Here is a 23,438-nt window from a genome sequence, read left to right as displayed (position 1 = left end):
GACTTGTCTCATATGTAAGTCTCCAGTTGCCTGGAAACAACATTGTCTCAGAAATGAGTAAAATTCAGAAAATTTCCAAGTATTCCCATAACATGCAAGGAGTTCTGCAAAGATCACATTAAATGTCTGACCCTATCTAGGAGAAACATCAGGGAATGGCAATGTCCAGTCCAGATAATGGGAAAGAATGATCTCCGGTATAAAAACAGAGATATGTGTGGAACTCTGGAGATAGAGACAGAGACCCTCATCAGAGCAAAGGACTGAGCTCCCAAGGTCCAGTTGAAGAGCAGAAGGGGGGTGAAGAAAAGCAAGGAAGTCGTGACCACAAGGGGTTGGCCCACCCACTGAGGCAGTGTGCCTGTTCTAAAGGGAGCTCATCAAATACAGCTGGACCTGGACTGAACGAGCATGTGATCAAACTGGACTCTGAATGTGGCTGACAATGGGGGCTGACTGGGAAGCCATTGATAAAGGTACTGGGACTTGTCTCTTCTGTATGTGCTGGCTTTTGGGACCCTAGTCTGTTTGGATGCACAGCTTCCTAGGCCTGTATGTAGTGGGAAGGGCCTTGGAGTCCCACAGGGTAGGTTTCCCTGCTCTGCCTTAAGGAGGAAGGGGGTGGGAGGAGGGTGAGTGGGAGAGCAGAATGGGAGGAGGGGAGGAAGTGTAAATTTTTGAATGGAAAAATTAAAAAAAAATTATATATTTATACAAAAGAGACATATATCATGGAAGGACTCAGGTTCTGTGAATTTGCACAAAAGAGAACAAAAGCCGATGAATTCTTAACCAGGAAAGGATGAATACTGAATTACAATACTGTGTCAATTTCTATAAATGTCGTCATTGTCTTTGATGACTATTATCTGCTCTGAGAGATGCCTTCCAATGAGATCCAACTCCAGTGCTTCCTATACCAAGAAGACATGCAAATAAGTCTTCTCTGTGCCCATGAAAACCAGCACTGCCCTGATCCTGCAGCTCTGGCAAAGGAGCCCAGCCCTGAATTTCCAGGTCATCCCATTCAGTGATTAGCACTAAAAACAGACCACTCACCATGAACTTGAGGCTTAGTTCACTTTTTCTTGTCATTATTTTGAAAGGTAATTTATAGAGATGAGAAAGTGTGTCACGTGTGTGCTTGAGAATGAAAAATGGATTTTGGTCAGTTTTATGATCACATTTCTGTGCGCTTTCAGGTGTCTAGTGAGAGGTGCAGTTGGTGGAGTCTTGGGGATTCTTAGTAAAGCCTGAAGAGCTCCCGAGACTCTATAGTTGCACCTTCAGTAACTATAACAAGAACTGGGTCTGCCCAGCATGAGGAAAGGGGCTGGAGTGGTTTCCGTGCATTAAGGGTGGTAATAGTTCAACAACTACTATGCTGATGTCATGAAGATCTGATTCACCATCTCCAGAGACAAGGACAAGAACACTCTGTACCTGGAAATAGGCAGTCTGAGGTCTGAGGACACAGCCATGTATTACTGTGCAAAGTACACAGTTCATGAATAGTACTGTGAGCTCAGATGCGAACCTCCCTGCAGGTACCTAAAAACCAGCAGGGGGCGGTAAGAGCACACAGAGCTCTGGGTCACAGAGAGCCTGTTGAGAGAGGTAAAAAGGTGTCTCTGCTGCTTCTCCAAATCACACTCAGGATATTCTCTATAGGTTTGGTGTGCAGCAATCCTTGAAGTGGCTAAATATTACTTTAAATTTCTGTTTTTCAGTTGGATAAGTGTTTTTTAATTATTTTATTCATTTTTATTTTATAAAATTATATTTTATATGTAAGTATTTGTTATACTGTTCTTTTCTTCCTTATTTTCTCTACGTCTAACCCGACCTCCATATATATGTGTATTTGTGTACATTTTGACATGTGATTCATTCATCTATCAATCTGCACCTTATTTTAAATACAAGCTTTATCATATAGCCTTTTTGCCAGAGGCTTTTTGTTCATTTCCCAGTCTCCCAGACTCCCAAAATAATCACACAGAAACTGTATTATTTCAATTACTACTTGGCCAATCACTTAAGCATGTTATAGTTAGCTCTTATATTTTGGTTAACATATTTCTATTTACTTTATATTTTACAACGATGCTCATGCCTTAAGATTCAGGCAGGTGGCTCATATCTTTCTCTTATTGGCAACAACATGGAGTCTCACTAACTTTGTCTACCGTCAGTCACTACATATATATCTCTTCCACTCTGGCTATATTCTGTTAAATCATAGGTGGAAAGCACCTCATTTATTAACCATCAAAAGCAACACATAGACAGAAGAACTTCCTGCACCATGGCCTGGAGATCACAAATGGTTAGACCAGTTTTAGTGAGTTCCAGTGATTATGCTGTCTCCACATCCCATGAATGGAAAAACTTGTTGTCTGACACACAGCTCTTTTTGTAACCTTGAAGACTTGAGCTTATAATTAAGATCCCAGTTGAAGATTCTGCTTCAGCAAGAACATGAACTGCAGAGCTATTTCCATTGCCCCAATGTATTCTGGAAATAGGGTGTATTCAGACATGAACAAAATGAAAGCTGTCATAAAGGGTGGAACTGATTCTGTGGTGATCAGCATTAGATCTGAACGAAGCTAGAGAAACTGGAGATTGTAAACCCTAAACTCAGGGCAGTTCGTAACCACAGGTGAGTTCAGAGGACACTGTGACCTTTGTTTGTCTCCATGATCACTACAGCATCCATACAGAATCACTTATGTATAACTCAAAATAATGTATTTGCCTGGTGGTGGTAGGATACATCTTTAATTCCTGGACTCAGGAGGCAAAGGCAGGCTAATCATTAGATTTTGAAATCATCCTGGTCTTCAGAGCCAGTTCAAAGAGAGTTAGAGTAACTCAGTCTTGAAAAAAAAACAACAAAAATGTATTTATTTAAAAAAATTACTCAGCTAGTGCTGGGAGTTACTTTGATGGAAGAGTTCTTGTGTAGTAAAAAGTTGTTTTGACTCAAAAAGAACCATTTCAAATATTAATTCCTCATTTTAATTGATAAATGCTGTTTATCACTACTCACTGTTAAAGGTTAGAAAACTTTTCTTTAGAAAAGTACTGTCTCATTTTTCTTCTCAATAACAGCTCATTTCAATCACTTCTCTGAGATTTCAGTCCACAGGACAATACATAGCTCAGGAAACATAGAGTCATATAGAATAGGATGCAGGAGAGAGAGGGTACTGGGATGGATCAATATTATCAAGCTATATTGTAAATAAACATGATATTTTAAGTAAAATGAATGACATTCAAATAACATGTTGACATACATATATCTGTCTGTTCTAGTATATCTGCCTTTGTGTTTGTCTCTGTTGTTAATTGTCTGTCTGTTTGTGTCTATGTCTGGGAATTTATGTGTTTGCTTAAAAGAGGCATATTTCTTATACTGTGTTAATAGTTTGCAATATAGCATCCTCTGACCACAGGGCCAAAAAACGGTGTCAGGTGCCCTAGGAGCCTTTGGGGGTTGACTGCACAGTTGGGGCCTCTCTTCCCATTACAAAGGCTCTAAACTCAACCCAGATCCACTTTCTGTCTAAGATCCAAAGTGACAATCAGAACACCAATGACTGAGAGCACAATTCAGTAGCCCCTGCCTTCCTCAGTTCAGTGTGTTGCAGACAATGTGTTTTCATGTCACAGTACATTGTTATTTTTTACCATTTCATTCATAGGTTTGTGGGTTAAAATTTGGGTCTTCTATACAATTCCATTGGTCGACATCTATGTTTTTATGCCAGTACCATACTGTTTTCATCACTGTAGCTCTGTAATAGAGTTTGAAGTCAGGGATGGTAATGCCTCCAGAAGATCCTTAATTGTATAGGATTGTTTTGGCTATCCTGGGTTTTTTGTTTTTCCATATAAAGTTGATTATTGTCCTCTCAAGATCTGTGAAGAATTTTGATGGGACCTTGATGTGGATTGCATTGAATCTATAAATTGCCTTTGGTAGAATTGCCATTTTTACTATGTTGATCCTCCCTATACAAGAGCAAGGGAGGTCCTTCCATTTTCTGGTATCCTCTTCAATTTCTTTCTTCAATGCTTTAAAGTTCTTGTCAAAGAGATCTTTCACTTCCTTGGTTAGAGTTACCTCGAAATATTTTATGCTATTTGTTGCTATCGTGATAGGTGAAACTACTCTGATTTCCCTCTTTGCTTCCATATCCTTTGTGTATAAGAGGGTGACTGATATTTTGGAGTTGATCTTGTATCCTGCCACATTACTAAAGGTGTTTATCAGCTGTAAAAGTTCTTTGGTGGAGTTTTGGGGGTCGCTTATCTACACTATCATATCATCTGCAAATAAAAAAGTTTCACTACTTCCTTTCCAATTTGAATCTCCTTGATCCCATTATGATATCTTATTGCTATTGCTAGAACTTCAGGCACTATATTGAAGAGGTATGGCGAGAGTGAACAGCCTTGTCGTGTTCCTGAGTTTAGTGGGATGGCTTTGAGTTTCTCTTTGTTTAATTTGATGTTAGCTGTCGGCTTGCTGTATATAGCTTTTATTATATTTAGGTATGACTCTTGTATCCCTAATCTCTCCAATACTTTTATCATAAAGGTATGTTGAATTGTGTCTAATGCTTTTTCAGCATCTAATGAAATGATCATATGGTTTTTTTCTTTCAGTTTATTTATATGATGGATTACATTGATAGATTTTCATATGTTGAACCAGCCCTGCATCTCGGGATGAAGCCTACTTGATCATAATGGATAATTTTTCTAATGTGTTCTTGGATATGGTTTGCCAGTATTTTGTTGAGGATTTTTGCGTGGATGTTCATGAGTGAGATTGGCCTATAATTCTCTTTCTTGGTTGAGTCTTTGTGCGGTTTTGGTATCAGAGTGACTGTAGCTTCATTAAAGGAATTTGGAAATGCCTCTTCTGTTTCTATATTGTGAAATACATTAAGGAGGATAGGTAGTAGGTCTTCTTGGAAGTTCTGGTAGAATTCTGCATTGAAACCATCTGGTCCTGGGCTTTTTTTGGTAGGGAGGTTTTTGATAACCGCTTCTAATTCTTGGGAACTAACAGGTCTATTTAGATTGTTCACCTGGTCCTGGTTTAACTTTGGTATATGGTATTTATCTAAAAAAGTGTCCATTTCCTTTACATTTTCCAATTTTGTGGCATATAGGCTTTTGTAGTAAGATCTAATGATTCTCTGAATTTCATCTGTGTCTGTGGTTATGTCCCCCTTTTCATTCCCGATCTTATTAATTTGCAAATTCTCTCTATGCCGTTGGATTAGTTTGGATAGGGGTTTGTCAATCTTGTTGATTTTCTCCAGGAACCAGCTTTTTGTTTCATTGATTCTTTGGACTGTTTTCTGTGTTTCTATTTTGTTGATTTCAGCCCTCAGTTTCATTATTTCCAGTCTTCTACTCCTCCTAGGTGAGTCTGATTCTTTTTTTTTTCTAGAGCTTTCAGGTGGGCTGTTAAGTCTCCAATGTGAGCTTTCTCTGTTTTCTTTAAGTGGGCACTTAGTGCTATGAACTTTCCACTTAGCACTACTTTCATAGTGTCCCATAAGTTTGAGTATGTTGTTTCTTTATTTTCGTTGAAGTCTAGGAAGACTTTAATTTCCTTCTTTTTTTCTTCCTTAATCCAGGTATGATTTAGTAGTTGACTGTTCAGTTTCCATGAATTTGTAGGCTTTTTGGGGGTAGCTTTGTTGTTGAATTCTAACTTTAATCCATGGAGATCTAATAAGACACAGGTGGTTACTAATATTTTTTTGTAACTGTGGATGTTTGCTTTGTTACCGATTATGTGGTTGATTTTCGAGAAGGTTCCATGAGCTGCAGAGAAGAAGGTATATTCTTTCCTACTTGGTTGGAATGTTCTATAGATGTCTGTTAAGTCCATTTGCTTCATTACCTCCATTAATTCTCTTATTTCTCTGTTAGGTTTCTTTCGATTGACCTGTCCATTGGTGAAAGAGGAGTGTTGAAGTCTCCTACTATTAGTGTGTGCGGTTTGATGGCTGCCTTGAGTTTTAGTAATGTTTCTTTTATGTACATGGGTGCTTTTATATTAGGGGCATAGATGTTCGGGATTGAGACTTCATCCTAATGAACTATTCCTGTTATGAGTACAAAATACCCTTCTCCCTCTCTTCTGATTGATTTAAGTTTGAAGTCAACTTTGTTAGAAATTAGTATGGCCACACCTGCTTGTTTCTTAGGTCCATTTGCTTGATAAGCCTTTTCCCAGCCCTTTACTCTGAGTAGGTGCTTGTCTTTGTGGTTGAGGTGTGTTTCTTGTAAACAGCAGAATGTTGGATCCTGTTTTCTTATCTAATCTATCAGCCTGTGCCTTTTTATAGGTGAGTTGAGTCCATTGACATTAAGTGATATTAATGACCAGTGGTTGTTAACTCCGGTCACTTTTTTAGTAATAGAGTTTGTGTGTTTCCCTTCTTTGAGTTGTGTTGGTGAAGGGTCTCTAGATGTCTGAGTTATTGTGGTCATTGTTGGACTCCTTGGTTTGTGATTTTCCTTCTATTACTTTCTGTAAGGCTGGATTTGTGGCTGCGTATTGTTTAAATTTGTTTTTATCGTGGAAAATTTTATTTTCTCCATTTATAGTGAGCGAAAGCTTGGCTGGGTATAGTAGTCTGGGCTTTCATCCATGGTCTCTCAGTTTCTGCAGTACATCTATCCAGAACCTTCTGGCTTTCATGGTTTCCATGAAGAAGTCAGGTGTAAGTCTGATAGGTTTACCTTTATAAGTGACTTGGCCTTTTTCCTTTGCAGCTCTTAAAATCTTTCCTTATTCTGTATGCTTTGTGTTTTGATTATTATATGGCGAGGGGATTTTTTTTTTGATCCAGCCTATTCGTTGTTCTGTATGCTTCTTGAACCTTCATAGGTATATCTTTCTTTAGATTGGGAAAGTTTTCTTCTATAATTTTATTAAATATATTTTCTGGACTATTGAGCTGCGCTTCTTCTCCTTCTTCTACTCCTATTATTCTTAGGTTTGGTCTTTTTATTGTGTCCCATATTTCCTGAATGTTTTGTGATGAGAATTTTTTGGACTTGCTGTTTTCTTTGATCAGTGTGTTTATTTTCTCTATGGTATCTTCAGAATCTGAGATTCTTTCTTCTAACTCTTGTATTCTGTTGGTTATGCTTGTTTCTGTAGACTCTGTTTGTTTACTTAAATTTTCCATGTCCAGCCGGCCCTCTGTTTGTGTTTTCTTCTTTGCCTCCATTTCAGTTTTCAAGTCTTGAACTGTTTCCATTATCTGTTTGATTGTTTTTCCTTGGTTTTCTAGGGTATCATTCACTGATTTATTCAATTCATCAAACTTTCTGGTATATTTCTCATCCATTTCTATAAGGGTGTTCTTTACATGCTGTTTAAGGGCATCAATCACTTTCATGAAGTCAATCTTTTCTACTTCTTCTTGATTAAGGTGTTCATGTCCTCCTGTTGTGAGTTCGCTGGTTTCTGGTGGCTTCATGTTGATTTTCAGCTTGTTGGGTGAATTCTTGCATTGGCGTCTGCCCATCTCTTCTTCCAAATGCTCCCTTATGGATCTTCTTTTACAGGATCAGGTCTTGTAGTAATAAGGGAGCGGGGCTGCATCCCCAGCACCCTGGCTGCCTGGCTAGTTTATGCCCGAAATAACAACACACAAACTGTATTCATTTGATCACTGCTTGGCCCATTTCTATCTATCCTCTTCTAGGCTAATTCTCACGTATTAATTTAGCCCATTTCTAATCATCTGTGTATCGCCCCTAGGTGTGCTTACTGGGGAGATTCTAGCCTATGTCCATCCTGGGTCAGAGCTTCATCGTGTGCGTCTGCCTGAGAGCTGGGAGCATGGTGTCTCTCTGAGGCATCTGCTCCCGAGAGGAGAGCTGTGGAGACTGAGCTCACTTCCTCTTCCTCCCAGCATTCTGTTCTGTTTACTCCTCCCACCTTTCTTCTAACCAATGGGGGCCAAGCAGTTTCTTTTTATTTAACCAATGACCTTCCTCCATCAAGGTCTCCTTGCCTACTGATGTATGTTCCCAGTATGGCTCTCCCCAGTGATGGCTCTCCTGGTGCCGAGATCAGATCTCCATGCCCAATTATGGCTCTCCCCAATGCTGGCTCTCCTGGCACCCAGATCAATTCTCCATGCTGGTTGGGTAGCTCGTAAATGAAGCGCCTAACTTGCTTGGTGCAGGCAGGCTACAGAAACAAAGGAACTCCCGCCCGCTTGGGTGCCCCGAGGACTCCGACACAGTGCCCAGACAGGTTGGGCTGAGTGATGTTATGTGTCCAAAAAGGGCAGTGGGGCTGAAGTGGGGAGGGCTCTGGATGCAAGCTGGGTGGGATAGGAATAAAGAGTCAGTATGCAGGGAGTAGAGGCCCTGCAGAGAGTCCAAGAAGGACAGGGGGCTGAGGAACCTCTGAGTTCCCTGTCCCGGGTTGGTGCCGTGGGGTCAGAAACTCCCCCCAATGTTGGCTCTCCTGGCGCCGAGAGATCAGGTCTCCGTGCTGGTTGGGTAGCTCGCAAACAAAGCGCCTACCTTGCTTGGCGCAGGCAGGCTATAGAAACAAAGGACATTGTTCAGTATCAGTTTGTTCTACATAGTGAGACCAAGCCAACCAGAGTGGTCCTGTGAAAAAGACAAAAAGAAAGAAATTCAGCCCCCCTGCTTATGAATAATTATTTCTACATGTGGATGTGGTAGTGGTGGTGGTGGTGGTGGTAGTGTGTGTGTGTGTTTGTGTGTGTGTGATTGTGCATGTGTGTGTGTGTGTGTGTGTGTGTGTGTGTGTGTTTGAATGTGTAATTGTTATGCCCAAATCCTCTGGGTCCCACAAAAGCCAACAAAGGAGACCTAGCCTTTATTTTAATCAAGTTTCCAAACTCTGTCTCTCCTTATGTCCAAGATATTGGACTATCCAGAGAGCCTTGAGTTCAATTAGAACAGGGTTTTTTTTCCTTTTCTTTTCTTTTTATTTTTTATTTCTTCAATTTTTTTTCTTTTTTATTATTTTTTAATTTATTTATTTATTAAAGATTTCTGTCTCTTCCCCACCATGGCCTCCCATTTCCCTCCCCCTCCCCCAGTCAAGTCCCCCTCCCTCATCAGCCCAAAGAGCAATCAGGGTTCCCTGCCCTGTGGGAAGTCCAAGGACCACCCACCTCCATCCAGGTCTAGTAAGGTGAGCATCCAAACTGTCTAGGCTCCCACAAAGCCAGTATGTGCAGTAGAATCAAGCAATAGAGGTGGGGGTGATGGGCTTGTGAGGTTTAGGACCCCTGATTGGCTGACATTTGTGTAAAGGTGTCCTGGTGAGGTGCTCTGGCAGGTGGTTCTATCTACAGTGGTTGGAATGTCAGGCATTATCTTTGAATGGTCTACCCTTGGGAGGAGGTTGGATTATCTCAGCTTGTGGTTCTTTCCTGCTACCAGGTATTGCTTCAGGGTAAACTACTGAGACTCAGGCCTCTTTTTTAAATTTCTCAGTGGTCATAGTCCCAGGTGATTTGGACTGGAAGAACTTCCTTTGGGTGACCTGCCCAGACTTAAATTATCATGGCTTGTCCCCACATAATTTTATTTGTGACCATATCGTAAGTGTGATTCTCTGTGAGTGTGTGATGCAGAGTGTGGCTCTACCTAAAAGTGTGACTGTATCTGTGATTATGGTTGCAGTTATACACACTGTCACCATTCTCAACCCATTCTCTCATCAGAAAAATTTTAAACTATCCCAGTCTGCTACCTATGAATGTAGTTAGCAACATGGAAAGGAAATGGTTTGTGTAATCTTAAATATTACAGACAACCATGGAGGAAAATTAGGATGTCAAATAAGAAAAAAAAACTGAAAGTGGAAACTGAATCAGAGATCACAAATAATCTCAATTCATAAACTTGCTCTCCATGGTTGTACAGCCTGCTTCCTTATAAAATGCACAAACACCTGCCTATGGATGGCAATGTCTTATCTGTCTGAGCCCCCTTACATCAGTTATTAATCAAGACAATGACATCATATTCTTGCCTGCATACTAATATAATGTAGGTATTTTTTTCCAAATAAGGTTCCTTTTTCCATGATGACCCTAGTTTTTATCATGTAAAGAGATTCTGACCACTACACAGGTGGAAGGCTGGTATTGTTAATTCTGCTTGATCCATTAAATGAGTATCCATCTATCTACTTTACGTAATTAAACAAATGACTGAATAAACGCTTAAGAATAAGGATACAGCTCTAAAATAGAAGATAATAATGAACAATGTGTGGCTTCACCATGAATGAATTCCCTTTGCAAATGCTATTATCCCAGTGACTTCCTTCTTGAGAGTCTAATGGAAAAAGAGAAACACAAGCAGTAAGAGAGTATGGCATGCTTTCTAATGTGTTCTTGGATACGGTTTGCAACCTAGATGTCCTTCAATGGAAGAATGGATGAAGAAAGTGTGGAATATATACACATTAGAGTACTACGCTGCGGTAAAAAAAAATAATGACTTCTCAAATTTTGCATGCAAATGGATGGAAATAGAAAACACTATCCTGAGTGAGGTAACCCAGACCCAAAAAGATGAACATGGGATGTACTCACACATAATTGGTTTCTAGCCATAAATAAGGGTCACAGAATCTACTATTGGTGAACCTAAAGAAGCTAAGTAAGAAGGTGAACCCAGGAAAAACATATAGTTATCCTCTTGCCTATGGGAAGTAGACAAAATTGCCGGGGAGAAAATTTGGATCTTGGCTGTGGGGTGGGATGGGGGAAAGGGGAGATGGGGAGAGAAAAGTGAGAAGGGGAGGATGGGGGGAACATGGGGAAAAAGGATGATTGGGATAAAGGAAGGTTGGATAGGGGAGCACGGAAGCACAATTCTTAGTTAAGGGAGCCACCTTAGGGTTGGCAAGAGACTTGAACCTACAGTGGCTCCAAGGACCCCAAGGCGATGTCCCCAGTTATTTCCTTGGGCAGCTGAGGTTAGGGAACCTGAAATGACCCTATCCTAGAGCAATACTGACGAATATCTTGCATATCATCATAGAACCTTCATCTGATGATGGATGGAGATAGAGACAGAGACCCACACTGGAGCACTGGATTGAGCTCCCAAGGTCCCAATGAGGAGCAGAAGGAGGGAGAACATGAGCAAAGAACTGAGGACCACGAGGGGTGCACCCACCCACTGAGACAGTGGAGCTGATCTTTTGGGAGCTCACCAAGGCCAGCTGGACTGTGACTGAAAAAGCATGGGATAAAACCGGACTCTCTGAATATGGCGGACAATGAGGGCTGATGAGAAGCCAAGGACAATGGCACTGGGTCTTGATCCTACTTTGTTTTCTGGCTTTGTGGGAGCCTAGCCAGTTTGGATGCTCACCTTCCTAGACATGGACGGAGGAGGGAGGACCTTGGACTTTACACAGGGCAGGGAACCCTGACTGCTCTTTGGACTGGAGAGGGAGGGCGAGAGGAGTGGGGGGAGGGGAAGAAGGGTGGGAGGAGGGGGAGGGAAATGGGAGGCTGGGAGGAGGCTGAAACTTTTTTTTTCCTTTTCTCAATAAAAAAATATATAGTCTATAACTTTTTTCGGTTAAAATAAATGGAAAATATTTTTGCCACAAAAAAAGAGAGTATGGGATATGGACACTAACTCTCTGTGGGAGTTTGAATGAAATTGGCCCACATAGTCTCAAAGAGAGTAACACATTTCAGATATGTGCCATTGCTGGTGTAGGCACAGCCTGGTTGGAGGAAATGTGTCACTGTGGAGGGTAGATTTTGAGGCTTTCTATGCTCAGGGTGCTGCCCTGTCTGTCAGCTGAGTTCTTGTTTTTTGCAAGGTGTTGGACTCTCAACTATTCCTCCAGCATCATAACTTCCTGTACGCTGCCTTTCTTTGTGCCATGATAAGAATGGTCTGAACTTCTGTAGCTGCATGAAAGTCCCCTAAATTATACAGTTTCCTTATAACAGCTGGAGTCATGGTGTCTTTTCACAGAAATAGAAACCTTAGACAATATCTCTGAATTAACTAAGGATAAAAAATATTTGAATAAGTGAATTTATACCTAGTTCCCCAATACAGTATAAGAAATGTGCATTTATTTCCAAGATATTCCTTTCCAGATTATTGTAACCATAATGAAAATATCAAACAAGCCCAAGATGAAACATACCAAGCATTATGTCTAAAAAAAAATCTTTTTATAACCCTGAAGCAATAAAAAACACAGGGAACATTGAACTCATACCACATATGGTGATCAGGGCTTTCACAGGATGGCTGTCTCATTAAAGTGAAGAGCAGTTTCTACCACTGAAATTCACAGTAAAAAGTGAAAAGACTATGCATAAAGAAATAATGGAGACAAATCATGATGTCTCTAATGCCAAGTTAGACAGACATTTCCTGAGTCTTGACTGACCAGGTTGGTTCTAACTCTGCACTTTCATTCCCTGTTAATTTCACTACCAAGACAAAGGAAAAGACACTAGAAACTCTTGTTATCTCTTCCTTGACTATCATTCAAGTCACAGGGTTCCCCATGTTTATAAGTGACTTCTAGTGCACTTCTTGTCATCACTTAAAGTTCTCTGTCTTGTTATTACTTCAGTGACCATAACTCTCAAAACTGGTTGTATGCTCTTGCTTTTAATAAAGTGTTATGGGTAGCTGAGCTTCCCATAACTTACCAAAGCAACAATCATATTTATGAAACTGTGAATGACTACAAGCTGAGGAGAGTGACAGAGAAAGATAAATAAAGTTCATGGATAGACTGACATAAATTAAGAGAAATGAAATCTAGTATCCAGTTAGGATGTTCCTAAGTGAGAATGTGAAATCTGAGCCTAATAAGATGGGACCCAAATCAGTCCCACAGATTTCCTTACAGATAAACATGTGAAATCACATGTATGAATTGTGTTTGAGCTGCTTCCTCACATGTTATTTCCTGAATATTTATAAGAAAGAGACAACTCCACAGACACCAATAGAAAGAATTTTAAGTAGTTCCATAAAGAGGATTTCTGATCACCAATATACCAATACCATTTAAATTCTCTACTGGAAGATATGAAGATACAAAGATATATAAATCCATTGAGAATCTGGTATCCTCTTCTGCCTTCACAAAATGCATGTAGACCTAGTTAACGTAAACACTTTCATGTTTTGCTTCTAAGGCCTGTACAGTATTACTCTTAATATTTCCTGTTTCTCTGGAATTGGAAATCCTGATAGTATCAATGCAATGTAACTGAGGTTCAATATTCAGTACCTCTAAGAAGCATAAAGCAAATCTCAGTTTCCTGGAGGAAAAATTGAAAACATTGCCTTTGTTTCCTTTTAACCACTCTGGGACCTCCCCCAATGCAAAGCAGTCCTCAAGCTCAGGATGAAATCCAAGGCCAAGCTGAGAGGCCCCATCTCCTTCTGACTAGAGCCTCCAACACAGCATGGCTGTCCTGGTGCTGCTCCTCTGCCTGGTGACATTTCCAAGCTGTAAGTGCTTCAGGGTTTCAGGAAAGGGACCCGGGTTTTTCATCTATAGGTTTTATGACTGATGGTGATGTTGCTTGTCCCTAGGTGCCCTGTCCCAGATACAGCTGAAGGAGTCAGGACCTGGCCTAGTGCAGCCATCACAGAGTATGTCACTCACTTGCACTGTCTCTGGATTCTCATTAACCGGCTACCATATGCACTGGGTCCGCCAACCTCCAGGAAAGGGTCTAGAGTGGATGGGAGCAATGTGGAATCATGGAGGCACAGGTTATAATTCAGCTTTCCAGTCTCGAATCACCATCACCAGGGACACCTCCAAGAGCCAAGTTTTCTTAAAACTGAACAGTCTGCAAACTGAAGACACAGCCATGTATTTTTGTGCCAGAGACACAGTGAGAGAATTCTACTGTGAGCTTGGACAAAAACCTCCAAAGGGAGACACTCACGACCAGCAGGGGGTGTTGGAGAACAACAGGGTCTCTGAAGAGCAGTATGTGGTTGCTTAATAAGATAGGAAATTCTAGACTGTGCTGCATGAGAATATATTTCAATATTGGAATCTGTGTTTTCCTCTCCAAACACATATAAAAAAAATTCTCTAGAGGTGTCTCTTTACTGTCATAGTCTAATAAACTTCCTATTTGTTCAAATACTATAACAAATAGCTTTTCCCACAAGTCCTGTAAGATAACAATCTGCTTCTTGTTATAGATAGAATGACATATAACTTTACATGTTTTACACACACACACACATATATGCATACATATTCACACATTTTCTTATATATGCAGATATTGTAAAGGAGTCAGCAGTTATGACACTTGTTGATGTTAGGTTCAGTTATAAGCTAGAGAACTTTAAAAGATCTGTAATTTGTCCTCTGTTTTTGCACTTGTGATAGAGAAACCACAGCTTCCCTTATTTAAAATCATTTTCACACATCTCCCTGAAACTGAAATATCTGTAGTTTCCTTCTACACCAAGAAGGTCCCGTAAAAGGATAGAATTGATTATAGCTTTTGACAGATCCCATTTCATGCATTTGTGTCTTGGTAAAAATTAGCTTTCCAATCAGATGTATAAGCAGTTGTTCCTCAGGCTAAACTAATAGTTATTGTTTCAGAATCTGTCTAACTTTAATACTGACTTTCTCGGTATATGAGAACAGGATGTGTTCTTATTAACTTTGGTCAACTTTTATATAACTCATTATTTGGGATAATCTTTCCCAACTAACTGATTAATCTTCTCGCTGTCCAAGCCATGAACAGACTGCCCTAATTTTACTTCTCCTAAGATGAGCTTCTTAAGTTGCAAGGGTAAGTGGTCATCTTGTACTCTTGATGCCTGGATATTAGTGATACAAGGCCCTCCATGTTCATGCAGATTGGTTTGATATTTCAACTGTTGAGAACTGAGCTGTAGCAAACATGACAGGAAAGGTTGCCACTGATTATCTGTGCACTGGAGAAGTAGCTCAGAGGTTCAAAGAGGATACTATTCTTTCAGGGAAACAGTTTTAATTTCTGGCACTCACAATGGTTACATCATACTTACCTGTAAGTCTGGAGAACCCCTAGTCTCTACTTGTCCCCATATGTACTACACTGTAGAGAGCTGTGTTGTGCCGTGCCTTGAAGATGGCATTGTTTCCACCCTCCACCCCCTCATGGGTATGTGCTCTCAGTCACGTACTATCCCATATATGGCCTACACTGAGAACGTGGCTTGCTTCCGTGTACCTGGACCTATCCACATTTCCCATGTAGCTTTCTGGGGCTGGCTAACCAGAGGCTATTTTAGCTGTGGGTTGGTTTTCCCAGGGATTCGAAGATTGTTCAATGTTCCTGAATGAACTGCTGAAAGAAGAGTCCGGTGTCTTCCTTGCTGGTCGCGACAAGTGGTGGCCCGTAAGGGGTACTCCTCTCACTGAAGACTCAGAACTTTCTGCAGTCAGGGCAGCACGCTGGAAAGTTCCCAGGAAATGTGGGAATCCATGACAAAAGTGGGCAGTTCGCTCTCCTCCAAAGATAAAGAGAGGGCGGGGTGAGTTCGTGGAGAGGCAAACCGAAAGTAAGAATCTAAAAGAAAACAATACTGGTTTAGCTATGGGCACTTCCCACTCGCACCCATTTTTTTGGCTCTTAATGAGCTGCTTCGTTCTACGAATTTAAAAATTAAAAGGAGTACCTTAGAGAGATTCCTGGACGAGTGCGCTACCGTTGCCCCTTGGTTCGCCATTTCAGGGAGCCTCTCAATGTTGTCTTGGGAAAAGCTAGGGAGAGACCTAGACTTTGCATTTGAACAGGGGACCCTTAAAGGTGGGGTTAGGCTGGTTTGGAAACTAGTTAGAGGCTGTATTGAAGACCAGCGTTGCAGTGAAGCAGTAGAAAACGGACAGGCAGCATTGGAAATGCTGCAGGAAGAACGATCAGAATAGTCAGAGAAAGCAGGCAGTGAAAAGAATCGTCAAAAGCGAGGAACACTGTACACAGACCTTGCAGACTTAGAGGAGCCAGAGGAGGGAGATCCAGAATAGGCTGAGTCAGAAAAAGAGCTACAAGCGCTCATAGAAAAAAAATGACTAAGGCAAAATTAAGAAAGAGGGAAAGAAAAAAGGAAGAAAGGGTTCTGAGAGCCCTAATGCCTTGCCCATCGACACCCTCTGCCCCACCACCTTATGTGGGAGGGGATTGAGGTGGCTCCGGATGCAAGTTCTGTCCTGGCATCTGGAAGGCCGTGAGAACTGAGCTGCGATTTTCATACCCAGTGTTTCTAGATCCGCAGGGAAACAGATATGCGGAACCTCTAGACTTTAAGATTATTAAATCCTTGGCTGAATCCATGAGAACTTATGGGACTAACGCTGCCTTTACGGTGGCACAAGTAGAAGCCTTGAATCAATATTGCATGACTCCCAGTGACTGGAGTGGACTTGCTCGTGCTAATCTGAGCCCAGGACAATATTTAGACTGGAGAGCTTTTTTAATAGAGTTCGCAAATGAGGAGGCTGCCACCAATCAAGCAGCAGGGAATGCTGCTTGGAACAGAGATATGTTGTTGGGTCAGGGTCGTTTTGCCAATCAGCAGACCGGATATCCGGTTCAAGTTTTCGAACAAGTCAATAGAATTGGCATTAGAACCTGGAAGGCTTTGCCTAACAAAGGAGAAGTAAATGGCAATCTTACCAAGATCATACAAGGCCCTACTGAACCATTCTCCGATTTTGTCACTCGCATGGTTCAGGCCGCAGGCAGACTTTTTGGGGACCCTGATCAGGCCATGCCATTGATAAAACAACTGGTATATGAGCAATGTACAAAAGAATGCAGAAATGCTATAACTCCTTACAAAAGCCGAGGCCTTGAGGCATGGATGAAGATTTGTAGGAAATTAGGAAGGCCGCTTACCAGCGCTGGCCTAGCAGCAGCGGTAGTTCAACTAACACAAGGAAAAAGATCAGTTTCTGGCGCCTGCTTTAAATGTGGCCAAGTAGGACATTTAAAGCAACAGTGCCCAGAGAGAGGAGGTTCCTCTCAGGGGCCCACTGGCCAACGTCTAGCTCAACCGGACATTTGTCTTAGGTGTAAGAAGGGGAAGCATTGGGCAAATGAGTACCAGTCGGTGAAAGATATAAATGGCCAACCTTTACCTCAAACTACTATAGGCTCCTACTCCCGTCCAAAAAACGGGCAGCAGGGCCCCAGCCCCAAGGGCCCGCAAATATATGGGGTGGTCGAGAGTCAGAACCAAGACAAGAACCAGAGGGTGTGGCCTTCTCTCCGACATCCGAAGGACCACGGAGAGCCACTGCAGGCTCAGCAGGACTGGACCTCCATGCCACCACCCCCCAGATGGGGGTCCAGTTGGTGGATTCAGACTTTAGGGGGCCTTGTGACCAAGGGTCAGTGGGAATACTTATAGGAAGGTCCTCCACAACAGTGAGGGGCCTAAGAGTTCATCCTGGAATTATAGACCCGGATTATACCGGGGTAGTCAAAATTATGGTAGAGTCCTCAAGAGGCATTTCTGCAATTTCTCCTGGAGATTGGATTGCTCGGCTCATTCTCCTTCCAGCCTTCATGGACGGTTTGAAGCCTGCCCCACGGAAAGGGGAGAGAAAGGCTTTGGCTCCTCAGGCACGGATTTAGCTTTCCTGTCCCTTGATTTGGATCGATGCCCAGTCTTGTCACTCAAGATAGATGGGAAGTGTATACTTGGCTTGTTGGACACGGGCACTGATAAAAGTGTTATAGCAAAAAAGGATTGGCTATCAGGTTGGCCTATTCAATCCTCCTCACAGACCCTGCAAGGCCTGGGCTATGCTAAGGCCCCAGACATGAGTGCTAGGCATTTGCAATGGAGTGATGATGAAGGTCATTCAGGCAGTATTCAGCCCTATGTATTAGAATTCCCTACTTCACTGTGGGGGAGGGATCTGCTAAAAGGCATGGGATTTAAGCATAGCAATGAATATTCCCCAGCCTCACAACAGATGATGACAAGGATGGGCTATCATCCAAGCTTTGGATTAGGAAAGAGATTGCAGGGGAAAAGGATCCTGTATCAGTATGACAACACTCTTTTAGACAAGGGCTGGGTTTGTCCTAGGGGCCACTGGGGAAAAAATTCCCATTACTTGGAAAACAGAGGAGCCAGTGTGGGTTCCTCAGTGGCCTCTTTCCTCCGAGAAGCTCATGGCTGCCAATGATTTTATAACGGAACAGTTAACCCTGGGCCATATTAAACCATCCATTTCCCCCTGGAATATGCCTATTGTTGTAATCAAGAAAAAATTGGGAAAGCCGTGCCTTACATGATTTGCGAGCTGTTAACAATCAAATGCAGGTCATGGGACCAGTGCAACATGGGTTGCCGCTGATATCCTCTTTGCCTGCCTCCTGGCCTTTTATTGTGATAGATATAAAAGATTGTTTTTTCTCCATTCCCTTGTTTTATAAAGACAGAGAGAGATTTGCCTTTATGGTTCTGTCTCGTAATCATGAAGAACCAGACAAAAGATATGAGTGGGTTGTTTTGCCACAAGGCATGGCCAATAGCGCTACTATGTGCCAGCTGTATGTGGGGGAGGCTATTGCGCCCCTGCGAGAAAAATTTACCACTCTAAGATGCATTCATTATATGGACGATATACTACTGGCTGCCAAGAATGAGCAAATGTTAGATCAGGCCTATGTGGAGCTTATTAAGCTACTTGAAAGGAGAGGGCTGCATGTAGCCCCTGAAAAGGTACAAAAGGATTAGTTATTTAGGAGTAAGAATTTGTGAGAAACAGATTATCCCTCAAAAGATAGAATTAAGGAAAGATAGTTTAAAGACGCTAAAAGATTTTCAAGAGCTGTTAGGTGATATAAATTGGATTAGATGTTATTTGAAGTTACCGAACTACAAGTTAAAACCCCTGTATAGTGTTTTACATGGAGACTCCACTTTGGATTCCCCGAGGCAATTGACTACTGAGTCATGAGAAGCATTAAAAAGGGTGGAAAACTGTAGTAATAAGGGTGGCCTTCCTCCATCAGAAAACAGGTTACAAGATGCCTTCCTACAAAGGATACAAGAGGATCAAGATGTTGCTTTATGCATTCTTCCCTGGTATTACCAGCCTACAGGACTCTTATGGCAGAGTGGGCCATTGCTTTGGATCTATCCTAAGATATCTCCAGCTAAATCTTTTGAACATTATCCTACCGCTGTAGAGATTTTAGCCCTGGCCGGAATTCAGCAATGTTTACAATAATTTTGGGTTGCACCCGCAACCATTATAGTGCCTTCCTCCAGCCATCAAGTTAAGATTTTGTGTGCTACGATAGATGATTGGGCTACCTTGCAATGTAGTTTTGATGGCAATATAGATAATCATTATCCTAAACATCCATTGTTGGGACTTTTTAAGGAGCATCCTGTGATATTTCCTAAAATAAAGTCTTCACAGCCTATTCCCATGGCCCCAAATGTGTTTACAGATGGATCTAAGCCAGGCTGTGGGGTATATATGGTAGATAAACAAGAACCTATAATGCATCAATTTCAACCTGGTTCATCTCAGATTAGAGTTAAAAATTGTAGTTGAAGTTTTTAAGGCTTGCCCCTTTGCCTTTAATTTAATATCAGATTCTGCTTATGTGGTAAATGCCCTTAGGATTCTAGAAGTAGCTGGTCCTATCAAAAGCTCCAGTGCAGTCTGCCTTCTGTTTCAACAATTGCAGGATCTAATTTGGCAAAGAAAAAATTGTTTTTACATTCAATATATTAGAGCCCATACAGGCCTACCAGGTCCCCTGTATGAGGGGAACAATGTAGTGGACCTGTGGACTAGGAAGGAATGTATATTCCTGAGTTCCACTCTGGAGAAAGCAAAGGCTTTTCACAGGACTTTTCACGTTAATGAAAAAGCATTACAACAAAAATTTTGTCTTTCTCGCAGATGCTCAACAAGTGGTTTTAGACTGCCCTCGATGTGTGATTCATTTGCATTTGCCCTGCATTGGGGTAAATCCCCGAGGTCTTCTACCTCTTAAGATCTGGCAAATGGATGTAACGCCTATTTCAGAATTTGGCAATCTTAAATACATGCATGTTTCGGTGGATACCTGCTCAGGTGTGATACATGCCACGCCTCCCACAGGAGAAAAGGCACGTAATGTGATTACCCACTGCCTAGAGGCACGGGCAGCTTGGGGCAAACCTTTTCAATTAAAGACTGATAATGGACCTGCTTAGGCAGGTCAAAGTTTCTCCTCCTTTTGCCTCCAAATGGAGGTGCAGCTTATTCATGGCCTACCTTATAATCCTCATGGTCAAGGCGTTGTGGAGCGCGCTCATCGTACACTCAAGCAGTGCCTGCTAAAACAAAAAGGGGGAATAGGCCACGGCCATACCCCAAAGGAGAGACTCTCCCTTGATTTATTTACCATTAATTTTTTTTAAAAATTTGGATGCTCACGGTTGCTCTGCAGCTGATAGACATCAGGAACCCCACAGTCCTGTAAAAGGGACGGTAAAATGGAAAAATATCCTAACAGGGCTCTGGCACAGGAGGGCCTGATCCCGTGCTGGCATGGGCATGAGGTTCCGTCTGTGTTTTTCCCCAGGACCGGCAGGATCCCGTGTGGATCCCTGAGCGATTGATCAGGCGAGTCCAGAACCATGAGGATCAGAAGACTGGCGCTGATCGTACTATGGCTCATCCTAATGATGACTCTGAACGGATGGATGAAGCTGAGATGGGGGATTCTTTCCGTGTTTCCACGACCAATGCCAATTCGTCACGATGCTAAATCTGGCCTTGGACTGGTTGTCATTTCCACACAGTAACTTGGGTCGACAAAGTGCAACATTTTTCCTTTTTCCCCTGGATAAGCACCGGGTTTAATAAAAGTTCTGCAGGGTCTAATTTTAGTGATCAAGATCCTTTTCAAAACTATGTGTCTAATCCTTTTGATAATTTGCTACTGTGTGTAATTAATATGTTTATTGTAAACAAAACAGAGCCAACTTATTGCAATAGTGATATTTGCTTTTATGCCCAATGTTGGAATGCCAGTTGGTTTAAATACATGGTTGTCCCCCCTATGCCACGACAGATACCCGTTCCTGTGGATGCTCTTCATACCGTGACTTTATTCAGACAAAGAAGAGATTGTGGAATTATCGCTGCCATCATAACTGCCATTTCCTTGGCAGCGGCTGGGGCTTCCACGGCAGCAATTGCCATGAGCCATACTGTGCAGACTGCACATACTTTGAATAATCTTTCAGCCAATGTTGCATTGGCCCTGGATGTTCAAAAGAACATTAATGCACAATTAAAAGGAGGATTGATGGTGATTAATCAAAGAATTGATTTCATACAGGAGCAAATTGATGTTCTTTGGCAGTTGGCTCAACTAGGCTGCCAATGGAAAAATGCTGGGCCTTGTGTGACTAGCATACAATACGAGAATTTTACCCGTGCTGCATTTTTGTCTAAACAATTGTCTAGTTATCTTTTAGGTAATTGGACTGGAGAAATTGATACCATGATGGAACAGCTAAGGGTAGCCATTGTCACCGTGAATTCTACCCTAGTGGATGCAGGGATGGCTGAAGGACTTTCTACCTGGATCTCCGCAGTGATGAACCATTTGAAGGAATGGGCGGGTTTAGGAGCATTAACTAGTCTCATGGTGATAGTTTCCCTGGCTTCTCTGTGGTGTATTTGTTGGATTAGAGGCTCTCAGATTCGCGAAGCAGCCATGATCATTCAAGCCTTTGCAGCCCTAGAGGCTGGCCAATCTCCACATGCATGGTTAGTTACCATGAAACATTAATTTGATGCATTCAGGGTGTGATGCAAGGCACTACACTCAAGGAAGGCTGTCCACCAACCTTGAGAAGAGCACGCTTGCTGCATGTGGGTTGATGCCCAAGACCCCACCTCTGGAAAATGGCATCGAGCTGGTATGGTACTCCCTGCGTGGAAGACACTCAGGGAAAATCATTGCAAGGCTCTTTTTTCGCAGAGAGCAGGCCACTGCTCTTACCTGTAGCATTAAAACAAAGGGGGGGGGGACTGTAGAGAGCTGTATTGTACCGTGCCTTGAAGATGGCACTGGTTTCCGCCCTCCACCCCCTCGTGGGTATGTGCTCTCAGTCACGTACTATCCCATATATGGTAAGACTAAGAGTGTGCTCTCAGTCACATACTATCCCATATATGTGTAGTAATAGGAGCGGCGGGGCTGGGTCCCCAGAACCCCGGCTGCCTGGCTTGCTTATGCCCCGAAATAACAGCACACAAACTGTATTCATTTAAACACTGCTTGGCCCATTAACTCTAGCCCTTACAGGCTAATTCTCATATTCCGATCAACCCATCTCTAATAATCTGTGTAGCATCAGTCTTAGCGGGAAAGATTCTACCCTACGTCCATCCTGGGTCTGAGTTTAATGCGTCTGCCTCAGAGAGCAGAGCTATCGCGTCTGGCTGGGAGAGGAGAGCATGTTGTCTCTGAGCTCAATTCCTCTTCCTCCCAGCATTCTGTTCTGTTTACTCCTCCCATCTATGTTTTAACCTGTGAGACCAAGCAGTTTCTTTATTACTTAACCAATGGCCTTCCTCCATCATATATGGCCTAGACTGAGAATGTGGCTTGCTTCTGTGAACCTGCACCTATCCGCATTTCCCACATAGCTTTCTGGGGCTGGCTACCCAGAGGCTATTTTAGCAGTGGGTTGGTTTTCCCTGAAATTTGAAGATTGTTCAAGGTTCCTGAAAAAACTACCGAAAGAAGAGTCCAGTGTTGCATCTTCCTTGCTGGTAGAGGTAGTCGCGACACTACACTATACACACAGAAACATACACACATAATTAAAAGCAAAATATTTCATTTCTCCCCCACTCTTAAGATTTAAAACAATGTGAGTGCTCCATAGTTTATATGACCCTTTTATGCATATAGAAAATTTCAGAAAGTAAAACTTTAAGACCTTTAACTCCTAATATTTTTGCCTCATTCAAGAGATAAGTCTCATTTTTCTTCTCAAATATAACTCATTTCTATCACTTGTCTGAAGTTTGATTCTAAGGATAGCACATAACTCCAATGCCCTCATGAACTGACATTTTCCAGCATGCCATCCTCTCCTTTGGTTCTTTCATCTTGGCCAATTCATGTGAGCAGAGTAGGTTATATAAAACAAGCAACTTTGATCAACATAAAAATGAAAAATAAAGCCAAAGAATAAGTTGCCTGTAACCAATAATTCAAGACCCATTTACTAATGGAAAGAATGAAATCACAGTGCTATGAGGATGGATAGAAATGGGCCCTGTGCCTTGTAAAATGGAACATGGTTCTGTTACTTTACTG

The 23,438-nt window shown here is 42.0% G+C and overlaps 1 gene segment (V, D, J or C); it reads left to right on the top strand.

Annotated features, from left to right (window-relative positions):
- The first annotated feature begins 13,514 nt into the window (after positions 1–13,514).
- Positions 13,515–14,066, top strand: LOC121438475. The segment is given in 2 exon segments: positions 13,515–13,560; positions 13,645–14,066. Coding segments are annotated over 2 exon segments (468 nt in total).
- The last annotated feature ends 9,372 nt before the right edge of the window (positions 14,067–23,438 follow it).

This window comes from Microtus oregoni, unplaced genomic scaffold, assembly GCF_018167655.1.
Source record: "Microtus oregoni isolate MIOR12 unplaced genomic scaffold, Mior012 000056F_ref0000123, whole genome shotgun sequence".
NCBI lineage: Eukaryota > Metazoa > Chordata > Mammalia > Rodentia > Cricetidae > Microtus > Microtus oregoni.
This window is presented reverse-complemented; position numbering and strand designations above follow the sequence as displayed.